General features: G+C 36.8%; 4 protein-coding genes across 6 annotated transcripts in view; 1 reads left to right on the top strand and 3 right to left on the bottom strand.

The window, feature by feature from the left end:
• Positions 1 to 1,922: 1,922 nt before the first annotated feature.
• Positions 1,923 to 8,344, bottom strand: LOC141835902 (putative WRKY transcription factor 2). Of its 3 annotated transcripts, none has more exons than XM_074723313.1 (6): positions 7,574 to 8,344; positions 7,023 to 7,491; positions 5,838 to 6,008; positions 3,042 to 3,877; positions 2,753 to 2,911; positions 1,923 to 2,604 (listed from the first exon to the last, which is right to left on the bottom strand). In XM_074723313.1, the coding sequence occupies exons 2-6, from the start codon at positions 7,446 to 7,448 to the stop codon at positions 2,073 to 2,075; spliced, it is 2,124 nt and encodes a 707-aa protein (XP_074579414.1). In that variant the 5' UTR covers positions 7,449 to 7,491; positions 7,574 to 8,344; the 3' UTR covers positions 1,923 to 2,072. The 3 variants fall into 3 exon arrangements, with proteins under 3 accessions (XP_074579414.1, XP_074579405.1, XP_074579420.1); XM_074723304.1 differs by having other exon boundaries at positions 7,023 to 7,488; XM_074723319.1 differs by having other exon boundaries at positions 1,923 to 2,601; positions 7,023 to 7,488.
• An 871-nt stretch (positions 8,345 to 9,215) lies between these two features.
• On the top strand, positions 9,216 to 15,065 carry LOC141835826 (uncharacterized). The gene is made up of 5 exons (XM_074723205.1): positions 9,216 to 9,466; positions 9,538 to 9,686; positions 11,096 to 11,257; positions 12,154 to 12,269; positions 14,619 to 15,065. Exons 1-5 carry the CDS (start codon positions 9,265 to 9,267, stop codon positions 14,635 to 14,637), a joined length of 648 nt encoding a protein of 215 aa, XP_074579306.1. The 5' UTR covers positions 9,216 to 9,264; the 3' UTR covers positions 14,638 to 15,065.
• A 538-nt stretch (positions 15,066 to 15,603) lies between these two features.
• LOC141835818 (C2 and GRAM domain-containing protein At1g03370-like) lies at positions 15,604 to 20,917 on the bottom strand. The gene is made up of 9 exons (XM_074723194.1): positions 20,569 to 20,917; positions 19,052 to 20,299; positions 18,708 to 18,890; positions 17,636 to 17,919; positions 17,443 to 17,559; positions 16,901 to 17,163; positions 16,644 to 16,812; positions 16,290 to 16,562; positions 15,604 to 16,193 (listed from the first exon to the last, which is right to left on the bottom strand). Exons 1-9 carry the CDS (start codon positions 20,915 to 20,917, stop codon positions 15,999 to 16,001), a joined length of 3,081 nt encoding a protein of 1,026 aa, XP_074579295.1. The 3' UTR covers positions 15,604 to 15,998.
• A 642-nt stretch (positions 20,918 to 21,559) lies between these two features.
• The window catches only part of LOC141825608 (C2 and GRAM domain-containing protein At1g03370-like), a 4,045-nt gene continuing 3,895 nt past the window's right edge, over positions 21,560 to 21,709 (bottom strand). The window contains exon 5 of the mRNA XM_074712993.1: positions 21,560 to 21,642. Coding sequence (XP_074569094.1) covers positions 21,560 to 21,642 — 83 coding nt within the window. The remainder of the gene's footprint in view (positions 21,643 to 21,709) is intronic.

Raw genomic sequence — 21,709 nt, 5'->3', positions numbered from 1 at the left:
TTGTTCATCTCAAAATCTATTTGATCTGTGAAAAATTCTGTTCTCATTTTGATCTGCAAATTATAGGAATGACAAAACTCTCCAAATTAGTTGCTTTGCAATTGCTCCATGATTCCTGGAGACAAAAAGCTTGATTCTTGGTGAATCTAAATTTAACCATCCTTTTAGAGATTTCTTTAGGAACATTGTGATACTAAAGGCACAAATTAGTAGCTTTTTGAAATTGAAAGATACTGTGCATGTATCACACATATCATGGCTAATTTAATTTTTTTTAAAAGATTCATCCACAATGGAGTCTCTGAAAGTGATTTCAAGTCTTATAAAGAAATGACTCATGAAAAGAATGAGTCACTTGTTCCATAGAAATGGACACATCTGAGATTGAAGAAATACATAGGAGTTTCTCTATTCGATTTCTTGGATATGTAGTCACGCCTTCTTTTTTGTTTCCCAAGCCGTAATTTGTAGCTTTCAGTGATTGATTAAAGCAGTGATGCGAAAATTGTGCTCTTCTCATCCAAGAGATGTTGTATTCAACCTTTACTTTAGCTTTTTCAACAAAAAAAATTCCTCTTTTTTTTTCTCGAGCAACACGTCTACTTTTTTCGAAAATTCAAACCAATCCTCCTCAATCTACTATTTCATATGACAACTAATCAGGCAAAATATGTTCTCAAAGTTCTTTCCTACCACACTTTCTTAGATCTTTTGAACACCACCACAAAATAAAAGACACTGGTCCAAACAATAAAGAGGTCCGAATGATGCAAACGGGTGGTTTCTAGCTCGAGCATAAAATAGACATTACGACTTCAAAGATTATGCGAGTTTCCAGCCACAAAGCAAAAATAAGCACTGCAATTATCCTTCTGAATTTTCAAGTGCCAACTATGCTATTGTTTCCATTGTCTTAGACAAGTTTTAATAAAATTAAATTCTTGCTCAATTGAAGAGAACTTACTTCATCAAATGAGAAGGTAGACCAATTGTGAAACTGAAACATCTTTTTAGGTGGATCAAATAATTATTGATTTATTTTTTCAATCATTTCTTTTTTTATGTTAATGTGTTTTTTTTTATTTTGTCAAATGGGAAGATAGAATAGTTATGAATCGAAGACATTTTATTTTAACCAAACTCAACAATTGCTTATTTTTTCTTTCAATTATTGTATTTTTGATGCTGATATAATTCCTTATTTGTATTGCCCATCACCATCACAAGTTTCATTTTCTCTGGTGAGACCTTTCCTATCTTTGTTCTAAGGCCATTGTTCAGAGCCTCTAATGCAAGCTTTCAGCAAAAAAAAAAAACAAAAAAAGTTTCAGTAGGAAAAGAGGAGGACTTGCCTGTGGCGCTGCTGCCTTTTTGTTCTGATTTGATGGGAGAATGGCCTGTAGTGGGTGGAGGCATCCAGGAGCAGAATGAAATGGGCAAAACAAGTTGCCAGAAGATCTGGGAAGGAATCCATGGCCTCTTGTCGAAGATAATGATGATTGGAATTGGCGAACTGTATGCGCAGCAATCAACTGCAGTGGCTCCTTTCCGTAGGCCGCCCGGAACTTCACTTAGTATTCAAACAAAGAAATCTTGTGGTTCCTTTTTGTATTATGCAGCTTTTGGATTTTTATACTGCAATAATTGCTCTCTGTACAGTGTCTTAGCTTCTACACTGCTGCTCCTCAGGCATCGTCTGATCATGTTACTTGGATTCTAAAGTTTGTCCTTGAGGAATATTTCTGGCTGGTTCAGATTGAACTGGTTTGAAAGGAAAAAAAATGAGATTGAGAAATGAACATGTCGAACTGCTTAATCAGGTGGTCTGGATCATAAAGTTGCAGCCGGCCCAGCAGAAGTTCAATTCAAGTCTTGCCTAGCCCAAGCATGAGCTGGCAACACAATAGCAACAGAAGGCTTGTTACTCAGACCGTATTTGATATTCTTGATGAGTGTTAAACAGAATCTGTTTACATTCTTAACCAGAAAGTAAAACATCAAATGGGAAAAAAAGATCCTCACGGATGGTAAAGACATCTTTGCTATCTTCTTTGTTTTTCTATTGAATTTATTCAAATTGGAGGTCTCGCGGGTGTCCCATTCATCATTTGGCATATCAGAGCTCCATTCGATGTGGTCAGGGTTGATTCTGGAATTGCTTCAACCTTTGGCCCTGCTTTTGCAAACCCTCCTTCAAGAGCCCGATGATGCCCGAGGTAAGAATGAACAGCTGGAAGTACTGGCGAGCTCATTGTGTGCATCGAGCCCAATCCAGTCATTGTCAATCCTGGTTTCACCATCCCGAAAGCGAAGCTGGTTGTTGGTCTTAGCTGCTGTGCTCCAGACAGTGCAAATGCAGGATTGAGAGGCGGGCACTCGTATCTCGTCAAGCTGGCTTGGGCTGAGTCTGGTCTTGGGAGTGTTCCTTGAGATTGGGGTGCAGCAATGGAGGTAGCAGAGTTTCCATGGCCACTATTCCTTGCAGCAGGAACTTCATGGTTGTGTTTGCCTTCGTATGTAGTGATCACTGATTTCAGGTCGTGGGCTGCCCTTTCCACGTGTTTGCGAACATTACACCCTGGATGTGTGCACTTGTAGTAGCTTCTGAATCACAAAGATATTAGACTTGTTTGTAAGCAGTTCAGAAAATATCAGAATAAACTTAGGTAGGAAGCAGATCAAGGATCATGCAATTTCCGAAATCAAATCTTTGTCATCATTCCAGAATACATGTTGTGTCATCAAGTATTACCTTGGATTTGGATTTCCTTTGACAACCTTCTGCCCATATTTGCGCCAGCGATAGCCATCGTCAAGAATGTCGACCTCACTAGTCGTCTGAACCACGACCCTTGGCTCACGGACTGCTCTGGAAGCTGCATTCATCTCAATAGCATTGGTATCTAACTTCCTGAAACAGAAAAAAGAAAATTTTGAAGCAAGACAAAGATTGCATATGGAGCGTGATGAAAATCTAGCCTTTGTTCAAGAAACAGTATTCACACATTCACAGTAAGAAGTTACACTAAAGATAAACTCACATCCTTTTAGAATCAGTCTCATCTCCCTCACCCTCACAACACACTGATGCACTTCCATGAGTTACTTGATCACCATCATCTTTATCATTGGACAGTGTGGAGGAAACATCCACTACATCGGACGATAAATGGGGTTCATCCGGAGCATGCTGAACAGTAGTCGAAGAATCTCTACATTCAGCCAATACAAGGGCAGGTGAGGCAAATTCCAGGGCGTCTCCTTGCCGGTCGTGGGATTCATTCCTGATGTTTGTATTTGCCCATATTGGCTGACTATCAGAACCACCTGCTTGTAAATCAGGCTGCTCTGGGCCATCCATTTGCGTGTCACCAAAAGGATGGGAAGATAATGCAGCAGTTCGACGAGTTGGAGGCGGCTTAGAGTGATTGTGGGAACCCTTATAAATAATCTCGGTAATCTGACCTTCTTGTGAGCGCTCCACCTTTTTCTTAACCTGACAATTTGGTTGAGTGCACTTATAATAACTCCTTGGAAATTCACTAACTTTAACTTGTTTATGTCCATATTTTCTCCAGTTATAACCATCCTCTGCTGGCGCAGGAACAGCAACCGAGGAAAATTCCTCCTTGAGGTCCATATCTCCATCCTGTTGGTCATCAAAGGGCCCAGAATGGGTGCTGCCCATACAGGAATCAGACCTCTGATTCGAAGTATTAGCACTAGCAGATTGTTTACTTTCAGCCTGAAAACTGAATTCTTCATTTTGGAAATTCATAGTGCCAATTTCTGGAGTTCCTATTTCTTTAGCTTTCTCCAATTCAAAACATATGCCAATATCTGATAATGTTTGTTGCTGACTAACATCTGAAGCAACCTAAGGTGGACATATCCATCAAGATCTGTTGATTATGAGGGAAAATGTATCCCCAAGCACTTTGAAAAGTAGGACCATCATGCGAGGGATTAATTTGGACAGATGTTGATCAAAGTACTCAAAAACTATAGACTACATATGAGCATGCATCAAAGCGGTGTTGAACCCAAAGACCAAAGGAGAATTCAATAACTATTGGCTTGTTATCATCATCATCAGTAAATCAGGTTTGTCCCAGCTATTGCTCTATATAGGCAATATCACAAGTAATATTCGAATTAATTAAATTATTTTTTTAATTTCATTATTTAATGTTTTCTTAATCTCCCTGTATCCCTTTCACTAGTAATTCTCTAATTAATTAAATTATTTTTATATTAAGTTAGCTAATGTATTTCCAATTTTACTCTTTTCACTAAAAAATATAGTGGTCATCTTTAACCATCTCATACTATCACAATCAATTTTCTCCCATTTAATCACATTCAATTGCTCTTACTCTTTTTTTATTTTATCCTTTCTAACAACACTACATGTCATATTCTTACATTAACCTTTGAGTGTATTGTTTTCTACACTCCAGCATGGTCTATATATATACATATATAAAGTGAAATAGGCGAGATCAGAGAGTTACTAAACATTATGAAACCAGAGGAGAGGAGATAAATGAAAACGAGCAATAAGGTGACAGAGTGACAAATCCGGTAGTATCAACATGCCATCAACTAGATTACAATAAAAGAGCAAAACAGAGAAAGCAAACAACTGATTAGATATGTTTCAAATTTTACTAAAAAGAGCAATTAATTTACATGATCGTTTTACAAGGTTCACAAGAATTTGTGTTCAAAATTTGACCAAGGATTTAAAGAGGTTCATAAAGGCAAGAATACATGTTAAAGAAAGTTCATAATGGAAATTGTTTCAAATTATTAAAATAAGCATCACCTTATGTTGCAAAATTTTATTAAAAAATCACTTTATATAGTAATACTTCTGGCACTGGCCAATCCAGAATAACATGACCAGGAAGCTAATTGAATTAAAAAATATTTTAATTTTGAAAACATCTTGAGTTCTTAGAAAGTGCTACCAGCTTTCACAATAAATCCATAATCATGTAAATAGTTTTTGATGTTTTTCAATAGTTTGTTATCGTAGGGGCAGGGTCAAAATTCTAGAGTTATATGTAATGCATCATCAACAAGGATGAAGTGGAATTTATCCTCCAAATATAACAAACTATATTCAAAATTCAATACTTTGTTACTTAAGATAATAATTGTAAAAAACAGATCTTCGGTCTACAGCATATAATTTCTACACTTGTCAAAACTTTTGATTAGGCTAACATATAATAAAGTGATGTACTTTCAGTATGTCATAAAAGATATATGTGCATTTTTATCTTTTTAGTTGATGAGGTAAGAAGGAAAAAGAAGAATATGGTGGTGCAATTTTATCACACACTGTGCAGACATAAAAAACAATCAGGCTTGGTGCAAAAAATAATAAACAGTTCATTTTCTGATATTTTATCAGAACCATGTATATCCCTTTGCCTGAGGTACTTGCACCGAGGTACTTGCACCAAGGATGTGTGTGTGTGGACTCGCTGATTATGAATTCTTTTATTCAATCTTCTTTTTCCATATAATTATTTAAATAAGAAATATTAAGTATGTTGTTTATATGGCAACTATTATGTTACCAGAGGACTCTAGAAAAAAAAAAACCAAATAGCCCCCAAACCAGCAGGCCACAATCATAGACTGTTAGATGCATTATTTCAACTAATAAATTGAGGCTTAAAAATATCTGAAAACTCTCTAGTTTGCGCGCAGATGTTCCTAATTGATGTTGCTTTCTAAGTATAATCGAAATGGATTTTTGTTTTTTCACAACATATCCATCACAAGAATGTTGAATAAAGTTAAAGAAGGAAAAGAGGACTTACTATCTTAGTACATGGATAAAATGTGTCAAATGGGGGCTTGAATGAGAATCCAGATGCACCTTCAATGCAATCATCACTTTTATAAGGAGCTTCTGAGGCTACGTGCAAGGTTGGTTGAGTACTATTATCCAACAAAATTTGAAGCTTGCCTGTAGTAGGAGATGATTGAGCCTAACAATATAATTACGACAAGAAATCAGACATCTAAGCATACATTTAGGGGTGCATCATTGATATACAAGACTGACATCCATATCAAAGCTCAAAAAAATTATTCAAAAATGTTATAACTGATCACTTTATCGATGCAAATGACTAAAACAATGTTATCTCATCTGTAAAACAATGTCATATCTCAAGATTTCTTTATTGTTCATACCAACCAAAAAGGAGGAACATTATGATGCAAGCTACAGATCAAAAAACTTGTCAGAACTGAACATAAACTCTCCTAAAGAACCTCCACCATATAATTGTAAGATCTGATCTACTCATACTACAGTATCTCTATACAATCAATTTCATCGTCCTACAGGATCTCTATTTTAAACTAAAGGAATAAGAAAGTTCACTCTTTACAAATCTAAAACTGAAAAAAAAATATAATACCATAGCAATCAAATATAGAAATAGGTGGCTGCAGAGTAATCTGTAAGTCCCCTTGGGCTTACTAACTACATATATTACTTCTGATGTTAATTGGAATAGAATGTCTTCACAAAATAAACTAAATAGATACAGCAAAATTTAAAAAGGGAAAATGCATAGAACAAATGTTGTCAAGGTAATCTAAAGGTGGATACTTATACGCTTATCACAGCATAAACTAACTATCTTGATATTGTACTTCAACTCAACTCATTACAATGTATCATTGAACCAGCACAGTTAGAATGTTTTCCAGTAACATGAGGCTTGGTATGTTGAGACAGCAAATGATATATTTTCTGAATGCTCTATAAAACTACATAACACGTCAATTTCATATGTTCCAAGTAATCATAGCCAAGAAATTTCAAATCCCAGGCTTATAACTATTCAACTTAGAACATTCCAGAAAATGACAGCGAGATGTAAGAAAGAATATCCCCCACACAATATCAAAACACAAAGATTTCCAACATTCATTCTTGTTTCCTGATTAATCTATCAATATAACTGACAACAGAAAGTATGACTTCATACCATATAATTTGATAGAAATACTGGAGAGTCTAACAATGATGTGGGGCTTAAACCAGGGGGGATAGTCAGATATGGAGACCGCACATCTGTAGATGATGATAAGTTAGTTGGCGGAATGCGGGCAGTATTAAGTTTAGGCACATTAAAACCGTTAGCAGCCATTCTCTCAGCAAGATTTCCATGCATATTTGGATTATGAGCTCCAGACCAATTAGGTTCGAATGAGAGATACTTTGATGCCTCGTAAACTCTGTCCACACTATCCATCTGGAATGCTCTAGGAAGCCCTTCATTCCCTTGAAAGGAGTCTGACAATGACCTCGAACCAAAATCCTCGCTCAAAAAGTTCGACATGAAAGTCCTTGGGCTAGGATTTGGAAAGCCCCAGTCATTGATCACGCCAACCTTGTCTTCTGCCCCAGCCATGGCTTATACGATTTTTCTGCTGACTTGAATAAACCAAGATCTGCTAAGATAAGGCAAAATTCAAACACTGTTAAACCCAGATCGCAGTAGATTGCTTTAATGGGCAACGAGACATCAATTCTCACCTTGGATTCCACCTCGGAAATCAATTCTTGGTCCGACTAAATATCAAAATCCGGTTTTGAAGGTTCCTCGAGAATCACACAAGATAAAAACTAGGTAGATCCAACAAAAGTTGAGTTTTTCCTAAAATTGAAGGGGGCGGGGGGAAAGAAGGCAATTTCATCAACGAGAAAATACCTAATCTCCGGAAACCAACAGAAGCTGGGGCAAGGTAAAGACTAAGCAGAACAGCCGCAACCTATGAGAGAAATGGCGTAAATCTCCACCCAAATCAAACAAACCTATTGCAAAAAGGGTAAACCCCCCCATTTTTCATCAAAAACAGCTCCACAAACACGAAATGTGAAAGCCTAGACGGGAACTACAAAGCGACACGCAAAAGGCATGATCCCAACCAACCACCTCAGACCGCGGCAATGCACAGAAAGGCTCCGAACCAATGAACGACGGGCTCTTCTCCGATGTAAGTCAGTCTCCCAAAGCCGAGAAAACAGACGAACTGAAGCAGCAGAGACGGACAGAGATCTGACACCGAACATGAAACTTCTCTTTCCTTCTTTTTTTTCTCCCTTTTGCTTTATCTCGGGAGGTCCGACAAACCCATGGGGCTGCGCAAATTGCAGGCGATTCTTCTACTTCTCCGCCTTGAGCAGAGGGAAAGGCAGTAGGCGGTTTGACCAAGAGGCGTAGTAGAACGATGGGGATTGGGAATGAGAATAGATTCGGGTGGAAGACGATAGATTGAGGATCAGAGGAGGTAGCTACCATGACCATCTCCCTGGCCAGTTTGTTCTTATCGCTCTCGTTTCGCTTTTAGGTTTTAATTGTTGTTTATCTGTTGCTTAAACGCTTTAATACGGATCTTAATTACTCAAGCCATGTTTAAGTAAATAGGGCAATTTTAAAATATTAAAAATATATAATATCAATAAAAACAAAAATATTAGGGATGAGCTAAATTTTGCACCCAGTTAAAAAAAAGGGAAAATCCTGTTTAAAAGGAGAGTTTGTAAGTAAATTGGTTGAATCTTTAAATAAATGAATTCAACGTCTATGACAAATTTAATGTTTAATTCGATAAATTTTATTTATGTTTATTTAATAGTAACAAATATATTAAATAAATAATTATATTATGTAAAATTTATTGATTATGTACATATTTTATTATTTATAACATGATAAAAGTTTATTTGTGATTGACAATATTTTTAATAAATAAGTTTATTTTTCCTATATTAAAAAAAGTAAAATAAAATTCCAACATGTTAAAGTACATGAATTTAGTTTTTTTTAGTTTACTTTAAATAAAATTATTATCATGGAGCACTTTTATAAAAGTTAGTTAATTTATTTAAATTTATATTAAAATAATTTAATTAAGTTTGAATAAATTTGATTGGTAAAAAATATTTTAATATAAAAAATTGTAACTTTAAATAATACTAAAATAAAAATATATTTAGAATAGAAATATACTAGGCGCTGTTTTGAAAATAAAGAACGCCCTTGAAAAATGATAATTAAGAACACATTTTTTATTTTTCCCCCATTATTTTTTCCTACCCTTCTCCGAATTGGAGAATGAAGCATGGGGCCCTAACGATCACAACCCTATTAGAACCTGCTCGTCAACCCTCGGCGGCTATCGCCATTCCGATTTCCGCTCCCCGGGAAGTAGAAGGAGACGGCGATGGCGATGGCGAGGCAGGCCGTGGCTTCTCTTCTCCGCGCTTCTCTCCTCCGACGGCTCTCCCCGCGCCTCTCTGAGCGGTCTATCTCTTCCTCCGCCCCTCGCCGACTGAGTTTCGGGTGGTTCGACAAGGTCAAGAGCGCTTTCACAGGAAAGCCCTCCCCCGAATCTTCCGCTTCCAAGATTGGCTTCTCACTCATCGGTTAGGAGCAACTTCGATGGTTTCCGTTCCTAAGCCCTCTTCTTGACTGGTCTTTGATTCGGTTTCTGTAGAATTCGCTGATCAGATGGACAGGGCGAGAACACTGGGCTCGTTGAGGAACTTTGAGGCAGGCCGATGCAGCGAGGCTACCATCTCTGGCGCGTTCGAGAAGCACTCTGCTATTCTTCGTTACCTCGGCGCCATCGATCCATCGGGAAAGGTTTGAGTTGATTTATCCTTCGTGTTGCATTTTTCTTTTTTATTTTTAGTCCTTTCCAGGGGACGCCCGTAGTTGTAAGAGAAGCACAATGATTGTTGTATGCTTGTTTATTTTCTCCTCTTAACGTATTGATTTTGGAGTTCGGAAGATGAGGACTTGCATATTTTAGAACCGTAAGATGAGCTTTGCAGGTTGCATAAAGCTAGTATTTTTAATTAAATAAATTAGACTTCTGACTGATTCAACTATTTCATGCAAATCAATCTTAACTTATTATTGATTGATAACCTTGCTAATTGATTACATCAGTGATATATCCTATTCGGCCTTTTTAAAATCTGATAGAACAGTTGAAGATACGATGAACTACTTCATTATCTATTTAAACTTGCTGAAGTTTTCCACTTTTTTATGCTGTTGATAAGCGAAGAACAATCATCTAGATATTTTATGTCTTGTGAAGGGGGTGCTTCATACTGATTTTATTGCATTGTTCAATTTCTTGTTAAGAAGATGTGAGAGGTCTTAGAAACCTAACAAAAACTCTAATTTATAGATGTTCTGTGTATCACTACCAGCAATCTTACATTATCCATAGTGATGAGATAGCCCCAAATAATTGGATTGTCTCCTTGTTGCTCAATTTCATGTTAAAAATCACTGATAAGACGGGTTTTGTCCAATTCTTAATGACGATAATTTGTTGGAACTCACTTGTGTTTATGTATTAGTATAACATCAATAGTATGTTGTTCCTTGTTTTTGTCGCACATGACCAAGATGGGGTAAATGCAAAAGTGGACATAGTCATGGTTCTTTTGTATAGTCAGGCATGTCTGGTATGATGCTGATTAAAATTAAGTTTTGAGGACTATCATGAGCTCTTATTTTGACCAAGTGTTCAGGACTCGTACTCTGTATAAGGAGACAGTAACCTTCAGTATTGTGATAGAATAGTGTGCTTTGAAATGGACAACCTTGTTGACAATAACTGGTTTTTGTTCAACAGTTGGCTGATTCACATGTATTATTCAAATTATTACATATAAGTCGACCTTGATGATTCATTTTAAAATAGTGTCATAGGTGACAATTCTAGAACAAATAAAAACTTTTGGACTTTGGATGATTATCAGATAGCTATTAACATTCTCCTTTATCATAGTTTGCTTCTTTCTTGATCTAATGATTACTCCATTATTGGTTTTTCTGCACTTCTATTATGTCTATAATCATCTTATGCACTTGCTTTAATTTGTATTCTTTCATTTGTTCAAAATATGTATGATATTAACTCTGCTTATTTCTCTGTCAATTATGATCAATATGTTTGGACAATTCAAATTTAACCTAACATTTAAAATTTTCTCCTAGTTTCTGGTACAAATGGAGTTTGTTTTCTTCTATAGAATTTGCAGAACAGCCATAAACAGGATGCAGCAAAGCATTGCAATGCCACAATAGCTGATGTTGAACATGTTTTAGCAAAATACTCATGGGCTAATGAGGCACAAAAGAAGATTGAAAAATTGAAAGAGGAAGGAAAACCCATGCCAACGAGCTTTAGTGAGGTAATTGCTTTGTATCCATTTTAATGCTGTAGGAAGAATGCCGTTAAACAGAGGAACCAAAATGATTTTACAAACAAGCAGACTTGTGCATTTGTATGATAACTCACTCATAAGTTGTGTATATCTTCTTTACAATGCATCAGCAAGCAAGTTATTTGAGATTTATCTTTATTTTGTAGATTTATGTGATGGCTGGATCTTATAATGAGATTATGCGACCCATTGTGTCAGATCAATACATGATTCAATTGGCGTGCACTCGTATGCTTGATGTGTTGTTTCATTTCTAGTGCTTGATCTCCACTTGGTGTTCAAGTAACTGGAAAATCCCATCTTTAGGAAGTGCACTCTCTTAAACTTTTCATGTCTCATAATGATAAACAAGTTGAAAGAAACAATTGAAGATAGTATGAAACGTAAATTCTAAAACTAGAGATTTAGTTTACTATGGACTTCAAAATTATGCAATACTTCTAAAACACAATGAATTGCTGTGGATGATTATCAGATTTCATTTTTGTTGGCTGCTGTATTCCATATTTTGGATCCATTTGCTGTTCACTTATATTTCCATCCTCATGTTAATCAAGCTGCCTCTGCAAAATCTGTGTACATTCCTTAGAATGGAAAAAACATTCTTTGCTAAGGCAGGCACATCCAAATAAGGATTACATAATTTCTTCTCTTATGTGGTTTCAGTTGGACTAGGATTTTATTGAAATATTAGCTTCATGCTCTGGGTTAGTTGTGTTGTAGATCTGAAAGGAAATGTTATGTGAAGTATTCTCCTCAAACTTGTCAGCTCATGATAAATGGCAAAAGATTTTTATTTTCTCTTGTCTATTGTTGAAATGAATGTACATGATGCAGAATATAAATCATTGCACTTTTTGTAGGTACAAAAACTAATGGGCTCATCACCATTAGATCTTGGAAGGTCTAATTTAGCAAAGAGTGGGCAAATAAGTAGAAATGCTCCCTGCCCATGTGGATCTGGAAAAAGATACAAAAGGTATGACTTAATTCCAGCTGTTCTTTAGTTGAAATTAAGAACAAATATCCAATCCCGATATTTCCATGGGTCCTGGCCCTACCAACCTGTCCCTTCAGAGAGGTGAACTATAATTCTGGCTCTTGTGGCAGTTACACCCTAACTGGCCTTTGGCTCTTCGAGGTTATGCATGAGTCTATGAAGAGAATGGAAGGCAGCATGTCAAAGGAGAAGAGAGAGGATGTGACACCTCAGTTTAAACTCTGAGAGAAATTGTGGCCCCCAAACTCTGATGAGAAATTGTGAAGTTAATGTGGGGGTATTCACTGTGATTTACCTCCTCACAGATGGTCGGGGGGCCGATCGAGGTTGGCGGATTCCAACCTTTTGCAGCATGATGAGAAATTGTGAAGTTAATGTGGGGGTATGAAATTGGATGCGAATATTTTCAACAGATGATTGAGTGTATTAAGTTATCCTCCATCTGTGGGATGCCAATCTTATGCGTTAGTGTAGCAAATCTAGTCATTAGCATGCTGATATACAATTGGAATGGGCCTGTTAGATAGTCAATTGGTTGATACAAGTTGAACTTTTAGGTTTGGTTGAACATCAAACTTTTAACTGAGAAATTGTGACACCTAAATTTAGTTGTAGGCTAATAAGATTTTATAAGACTTAGGTGAAACTTAGGTGAATGAATTAGCACTAAATTGGACCTTGAGCATTTTGGGTTATGAGTTAGGTTTATTAAGTTAATTGTCATCCTTGGCCAAAGTCTTTCAACTCAAAATGGCATTCCACTTAGGTACTTGTCCTTAATGACATCTCAACAATTTTCTGCATCTGAAATAAGCAATGTCCTCATTAGCTTCCATTGGCCATGATCTATAATGACTAAATATGGTTTTCAGAGGCTTGACCCACCTAGGCTTATTCCTGGCTTATTCCTGGCTCATCAATAAAACGTGTGGGTATTTTATTTTCACTCTCCTCTGGATGAGTTTCCTCAACATGACTAGCCACTTGGGTTTATTTTGCTACATGTATGGACCCTATGTCATTAATCCATGGGGTCATCATCTCTCTTTTTTTTTTCTGCTAATGCGAGAACAAATAGAGGGTACCTAGCATAAATTACTTGGTGACCTACTACATAGCTTGCAACACACCATGTGACCTGGAAGGACAACTATGAGGCATGGGAAGCATCGGTTTTGTTGGGTTGCAGCACCTTATGACCAATGTGGTACTAACAGAGACCCCAACCATCATTTCAACACTAGTTGCACGTAGAGTAACTCATCACAATATCAGTTCAAACCAAGTTTATTCTAAATCTTTCTTTCTGAGAAGTTCACATATGCATTCTAGTGAGTAGTAATCCATTCTTTTATGTTGTCTGCTTGAGAAGAAGGGAGTTCAAATTGAGGTGAGAAGAAAAGCAGTCATTTCTTTTATTTATTTGGATAGAAGATCAAAAAGGAGAAGAAAGGAGCAATTTGGAATTTTCTTTCTGCACTTTTTGTTACTTCAAAGATATGTGGTAGCTAGGTCGATCGTCAGGATCCTCGGATTTATCCTGGTAGTTTGTAGCAAACTTTCGTGAGGCCGGGTCAAGTACTTCCAAGATTAGTCAGTTCGAAGAATTAAAAAGACCCATTTAGCCCTAAATATTTTGAGAATGACACAATGAGAAAGTTAATTTAGGTATGTCTTATTTCCCCTCTCCCTTGAAATACAAAAAAAGGGGAAATTTCCTTCCTTTTCCTCTCCTAAAGGGAACAATCTTAAAGTAGAGGTCTAAATACTTATCCAGTCCAGTTGGGATCCTTGTCGCAACAGATTCCCGTCACAAATTTGTGACGGGAATCTGGACTGTTCGATTTTAAAATAGAAGATTAAATTCAGACCATCGCAATCACCCATTCAATCTACGGCCAGGATTTAATCTTAACTTTAAAATCGAACGGTATAGATTTCCGTCACAAATTTGTGACGGGAGTCTATTGTGACAAGCAGCTTTTTTCTATCCAGTCTCATCACCTTAACCACTGGTTTTATAAACCTTCCTCTATATGTGAAAGCTAGAAAGTTAGGTTAACTTTGATAATGTGTATACTTTGAGAATGAGACAATCAAAAGGTTAATTTTGATATTTTATCTTAATTTTTCTTCTTTGAAGTAGACAAAAGAAAAAGGAAAAATTCCTTCCCTCTTCCTCGCCTGTCTCACCATCTTAATCTCTGGTCTGATAAACCTTCTGTATGCACTTGTAGAGGAATATGACTTGTACGCGAGAAAGTCAGGTTATTTTTTTCTTTGCAAGTAGTGAAGTGAATTATTTTTGTTTCTTGTTTTTCAATACAGATGCTGTGGGGCGACATAAAGCAGAAGAAACTTGCACATGGAGACTCCCGACCATTGTATCCAAAAATCCCGGCAAATATTACCCAAATCAATCAGATGAGATGTAAAAGATTGGAGGTTCAGTGGTTTTAACGGGGAAGTTTCGGATCATAATCAAGCAAAACAATTTTTTCCTGATGCAGATTCTTTTTGGGGATGAATTCAATCAAAGATGAAGTGATTAAACCTAAACCCTTGACCTTGTTCAATTGTTTTTTGAATGTGTGTTTTATCCGTTGTAGGTTTCAGAAGCCTGAAGCTTCTGCTCATCAATAAATAGAGATTAGGTTGCACACATTCTTGAACTTGGATGGTAGTCTGGAATCATGGAACGTGATCCTACGCACTCTTTAATATTATTTCAGGATTTTGTAATCTTGCCGACAGAATATGCAGTTTTTTTCCCAATCTTTTCTTTGATGTATTTTTTTATTTCGGCAATATCAGTCATAAAATATAGGTAACACAGCACAGCATGTTTTAAAAATAATTTTGCTATTTCATTCATAGGCTTATAATGTTATAAAATTATTTTTAGAATATTTAATTAATTTATTTTTTATGATTGTACATTGCTTCAAATGATATGATTTTCACGTCGTATCAATTGCTACCGTTTCTATCTGTCATCAAAATCACCATCCGAGAAATGCAAACATGATTTATTTAAGTTTTTACAGTTTAAATTTTAAATATGATATATTATTTAAAAAAAATTAACGTAATGAAAAATCAAACTGTTGGGCACGGAGCTGTTTTCGGATTTACCTTATGATCGATTTCAACACCTAGAATTTTCTTCACTGTGAAAATAAACGTGGATTTTTTTTCCTTAAACACAGAAAACTTAACTTTTGAATATACCACTCAATCTAAATTGGTCGGCATGGACTCCATTTTCTTTTTATTGACCATCAAATTTGTGCAATTGGATCATTTGGTTTGAACTAAAACTAGAATACAAACTTGCAAGATCAATATTTCTTCGATCGAAAGAAGGTTCTAATAGACCATTGCAACATCTTCATCTCTAGTAATCACATCTTTAATGTCTTCATATATTATTCAAGAATTTAATGGCATGAAATGGACACTCTTTGTGTGGCCAAATCAAATCGAATCACCTATGATACAACAAATACAATGTCAAACAAACTAAAACAATGGTGACACTATTTTTTTTTCACATTGCATTTCCCTCTATGTTCTTGTTAGCTAAAATTTCGGCGGAAGATGGCTTGCCCATTGGCCTTTATCCAAATCTTGGCATTGATTAACATTTGTCTCACACTTTAGCTTCCTAAAACCCGCCAAAGAATGATGATTTTATGCTACACGATTCTACTTTGCTTGTAGGAGTTTGTTCTCAATTTGAGTAAACATGTCCTTCAGTCGAAGTGATGAATTCGATATAACATTTTTTGTTATCCTCTTTTGATGGCTGGTGCTCTTCAGCCAAGCTATCCCTAATGATACAACGACATTGCATGCCCTCAGTTTTGCGGACAGATCCTCTATCTGATATCTCAAGTGAAGCTGCAGGACAGAGGAGAATAGGTTGCTGGTGAGACATTTTTTGACAATATTATACACAACACAATTCCTTATGATTTTGCGAGAAATGAAGCTTACATTGAAATAGTCCCCCAGAAGAACACCTTGGAGAGCCATCACCTCTTCAATCAGCCATCCTTTTTTATCAGGCAGAGGAGATTTTTGCTGGGTGCTTGTCACTTCCCCTCCGTAACGGGACAAATTCTTGTCAAACTTGTAGTGAATTTGCCGTTGGTACACGTCTGCTCTTACGGTTTCCCACTGAGAAAGAGAATAATCAACACAACCAATTTTTTCCATCACACTTTTCTCCAAAGGACCTCCATCGAATAACTCCATCAGTGAATTAATCTGATCATGCATCAAAGTTTATTTTACTGATTCCTGTTTGGTAAGAACAAGCATGCATAGGTAATGGAAGAATGAACTTACATCGAGATCTATAGCGGAGGAGAAAACATCTGACATTTTAGCATCCTCTAAGCCTAAGAAAGACCCACTCTCTTCGCTATTTAGATTCCTTGCTCCAGATTCTTCTTCAAGTAACTGCATCTTCTGTTCAGGGCTCAAGGCTCTTGCTTTCCACAGGGCCATGATTGTCCTGTGGACAATATTGATTCTTATCATCTTAAATTTAAAATAAGTTTCAACGAACAGAATCCCAACATATAATCTTTTACCACCGTTACCTGTTGGCAACATTGAATGAAACAAATGACTGGAAGTGGAACCTAAGTCTTCCATCTGGGTCAACTGCCTTAGCTCCATGCTTTGCATCCATGCCTCTGCCTTTGCGAAGGATGATTAAAAGAGAAGGACTTCCCATAGTTGCTAGTGATGGAGGAGCCACTTGTATGTCATCAATATCTTCCCAAAGAAAGAAAAAATTCGTTTTGTGTCCAAAAAGGTTCGTGTGGAAACCAATTATTCTAGGAGACAGAAAAATGCGACCCTGAAAAATAAGAAACATGTCTCTTGCTTAACCATACACCCCACAAGAATAGCACATATCTCATGTAGAACGGCATGTCTATGTTCATAACAGGGTCATATGATTCCTTTTTTTTTTTGATATTATAAAACAAGTCTACACTGGTTTTACATAATCATGATTGCCATGGCTAATAAGATGTAAATTAGATCTTGAGCACACGAAATGTTATACTAATTAAACAAGAGATTAACTGTTGAATAAAATGACTTGGTGAGCAAGTAGAAATAAGAGAAACACCTGTGTAGGCATTCTGCGCTTCAGATGACAGGTAAAATCGTTGATGAGAAACTCTTCTGGTGGCAAACCAAAGAGCTTTTGAAAGGTAGAATTTGTTTGAGGGGACCGTACTACTATCTACAGGTTAAAAGGTGCAAGAAATGACATGAGTATACTATATTTGAAGTCCAAACCAGTTTAAGACAGAACTAACCTTTTTCCCAACCTCTTTCTCCATTTTCGTTATGTATTCCATGACAATGTCGTTACCTCGTGTATTGTTTAAAAAAACCCGCAAAAGTAACTTAGACTGGCATGTCTGTGCTAAATTCCCCTGAAGAGGAATCCATACATCCACCAAGTCTGATAAGTTAGACTTTACAAAGTTAATTTCAGCGTGACCAAGAGATGTTGCTTCATCGAAAGGTCCATCAAAGTCATAAACATCAACATTCATCATAGATGGGGGATCATCCATAGCATCAAATTCAAAAACTTCTGAAAAGTTAAGACAGATACAATTAGAGTTTGGCAAAGGTTGCATTGAAAGTCAACAGCAATTATTGACATGATTATAGTGTGCATTTTGTTTGATCCTATGCATAGGACTGTATAATGACCATGCAGCAGATACATTAGTGAAAAATCTTGTAACAAATTTAAAACAAGATTGTGAGGAAATGGTAAAGATTCCTAGAGGTGGGAACCATCATTCTCCTAATTTGATCCTGGAAAATTTTCCTACAGAAATCGGTCAGATGTGGCAGCATAATTTAAAGTTTCTGTGTAAAACGAGCTCAGAAATATTTCCTTATTAATTGGGTCGATGATAACTAACAACCTTTATGACACCACTTTATGAATACTGAAACTGTACCAATCCTGTAACAGTATTCATATGAGATACTAAAACTGGATACTTATTAATTTGGTCGATGTTAACTAAAAACCTTTTATAACACCACTTTATGGATACTGACTGTACCATACCCATAACAGTATTTATATGGGATATGAAAATTGGATACAATTGCAAGTGTGTGAGGAATAAAATTCTGCTGTGATAGGATATGGAACTTATCCTATTTAAAACCAAGCTAAACTCTACCATTGACTTAAAGCAACGAAAGAAAAATACTTAAAGTACGAATACAATTTGAAACGGAATCAAGGAAGATTAGCTAGCATTATGTAAGGTTGGCATGGCTGTTACTGATAATGAGATGATAAAGCACTGACCATGTGGTATAAAAAAACATTGCAAAAAAAGGTAAATGAATAGTTACCGTTCCATTGAGGATTTAGTGCTTGAAACTTGATTGAGCTAGTTTTAGTTTTTCCATTGCAAGAAAAGACAACATAAGGATCAGAGTATCCAGTTGAATCCACAGCTGCTAAGCTACTACCTTCGATTAAAGCAACAGTTAGCAACCATCCATCCCCTTGTGCTTTGACACCGTGGTCACTACCTGCATATTTATATACTGAATTCACTACACGAATTATGAATATGGAAGGCCATGAAACATCTACTGTGACTCCGTGAGTAAATACTTGAAACAAGAAGTATTTTTTGAAAGTAATCAAGTAGCTTGGGGCAAAATCATGATAGGCCATACACAACTGTTACCTCTTTGCTTCATGGCCTGTAGGTAGCGTCCTGCCACATTTAGAAAAAGCTGTCCTCGTAGAACAAGAACTCCGCAAACAACAATTTCACCAATTGAATCTGGCAGGTCTATTCCAGGAAACTCAAGTCCCTGGATTGTACTAGGATTTGCAAGAATAATGTGAATGAGAACATACAACATTGCAACCACAGTAGATATGACTGTAAAGTTCCCAAAGAATCGATACGCCAATTTCCAGTAAGACTCCCGCTCAGTTTGCAAAGAAGCTAAAATCTGCTCCTTGCTCATAGCAGTTTCTTTTAGATCAACTGGTTTTCTATTCTGTGATAGTAAATCAGCAAACTGACTATAACTATCCTTCAATCCTTGCCTTGCTCCATTTTCAATCATTGATTTCATCATTGTGCTTTGTAAAAAATTCAACCGCCATGATATTACCAAACGTGATGATTGTTCTTCAGATGGCAAGTGAGGTCCTGGCATTATACAGAAAAGAATTTCTGCTCTGAAAAAGCTACCAAAAGGAACATCAGGTATGCTTACACTTAACAGGACAGCAAAATTTGTCCCATCGGCCTTCAAATAAGTCTGCTCTTCTGTAGCTGCCACAGCCTTCACTAACTTTGTTGCAGCTTTTGTGTATAAGACCACTCTTTTCAAGGTTTCTCCACCATTTTCTAGTCTCCAAGGTCCAGCTTGAAAACCAGTTGTTCCTTGAATGTCAGCTAGTGATTGCCAAAAACTTGAACTCGGTGAAAAGAGAAGCGAGTTCAGATCACCTGGTGCAGTACAATAAGATTGGTCAACAAGTACACCTCCTGGCAAACCTGCAGGCATATCAACTCCTTCTAACTTTGGTATTATGCTTTTCAATAATTCATCATATGGGATATCAGAACCTGCATCAACAGTTTGCTCTTCTGAAATGTTATCTGCTGATGAGACTTTAACTTTTTCAGGGCTAACATCCCTACTGGAAGAAGAAATAGTCCCAGAAGTTTTCCCACCAAAAAACTGATACACTCGATCCATAAAAGTAACAGCAGTTGGTTTGTCTTCCTTGAGAGTGTCCATTTCATTAGTTTCTGACACATCAGTGTGTTCTGTGTCGCCATTGGAAGAGACTGAATTCCTTCCCTTGGTTAACTCACTTGATCTATCATAGCTTGATACGAGATCATCAGAAATGGAACGCACTGTTTGTTCAATGTTTTTTTGATACAAGGAAATAGTGAGACAAATTTCACCTGCAGGATAAAACCACAAAGAAAATTACTTATAAAATCATACATGCAATCATCAACGAGAAAAAGGAAAAGTCATTATGAATTGGAGAGGAAACAAACTTTTAAACATGATTATTGATAAGAGAACCTGTTTGTTGGAACATGTACTGATGTAAAGAATTTAGATATAGCATCATCTTCATATCTAATCATTAGCTGAAACAACCCTAGCGGCTGTATTAACAGATTAACCAATAATTTTATGCATGCATGGAAAGCAGACACATTACCACAATCTTTGCTCTTCAACTTTTTGCCTTTGGGCTGCAACTGATACCAGGTCATCCCAAGTGATAAGTTGTCAGAATCCAACACTTTGGACAGTGACACCTTCACCTGGCCTAAGAAATCATCAGTGAAATACTTGTCTTCATCCAAAACATTCACTATGAGCTCCTCACTAAGGTCTCCCACTTGCAAGTCAAACTCTTCATCCCAAAACGGGTTGAGATTCTTTTTCACCACCTTAGTTTTCGCTCGGTGTTTTCCTAACTGTAATTTCACATAAGGATCACTCAGTCCATTCAGATCCATAGCTTGAAGGTTCCTAGCTTCGACAACATGCACCAGGAGCTTCATTGCAAACTATTACTCAGCTAGACCTACTTCAGCAGTTGAAGGCACCAAAAATATTATAGAGTACAGGAAAGCAGCAGTCGTTTGAATGAGGGAAAAATCTGATAAGCTCGGAAGATTTACGGGTTTCTGTTTTTTATTTATTTTTTATTTTTCGGCTTGCAATACATCCAGAAAGTTTGCAACTTGGTGAGAAACTAACGATGCCAACGGCGAAGGAGAGAGCAAATGAACAAAAAAAAAAGGAAGAAAAAGAAACTGCAAAAAGAAGGTTTTCCAACAATCTTAGCCTAAGTTGCTCCCTCCTCCGATCAGAGAAAACAAAAATCCAACAAGATCCCTAAGTGTGAATTAATAGTGAAATCAAAATCAAGAACAAAACGCGGCGTCGAGAAAAATGAGAAATTTTGGAAGTATCGCACAAGAAACGATCCAACCACAAGAATAAGATCGGAGCTTCTTAAAGGAGACCGGAGACGAGATCGATGAGGCGATAAAAATGAATGTTGCATGCAAACTGTCGCTAGGTATCCCTAACTTCTCGATCCCGGCATCAGAAAGATGGAAATCTGGAAACGAAACAAGGAAGGAAAAGAGATGGAGAGGGAGAGAGACGGAAGGGAGAAGGTTAGAGAAGAAATCACCTCAATCTCTCACTTCTGCACCTTCTTTGCTGCTTCGGTCTCCCGTCTCCCCTCTCCCCGCGCAGTTTCTGTTGACTTTGAATCCTTCCAAGAATTGCTTTTAATCCACAATGAAACTTGTTGTTCCCCTCTCGGCAAATCCAATCACGCT

Source organism: Curcuma longa, chromosome 1 (assembly GCF_044706935.1).
Source record: "Curcuma longa cultivar G26 ecotype Majalengka, Jawa Barat chromosome 1, ITB_CL_G26_1.1, whole genome shotgun sequence".
NCBI lineage: Eukaryota > Viridiplantae > Streptophyta > Magnoliopsida > Zingiberales > Zingiberaceae > Curcuma > Curcuma longa.
The sequence above is the reverse complement of the archived record's forward strand: the minus strand, read 5'-3'. Positions and strand labels throughout refer to the sequence as shown.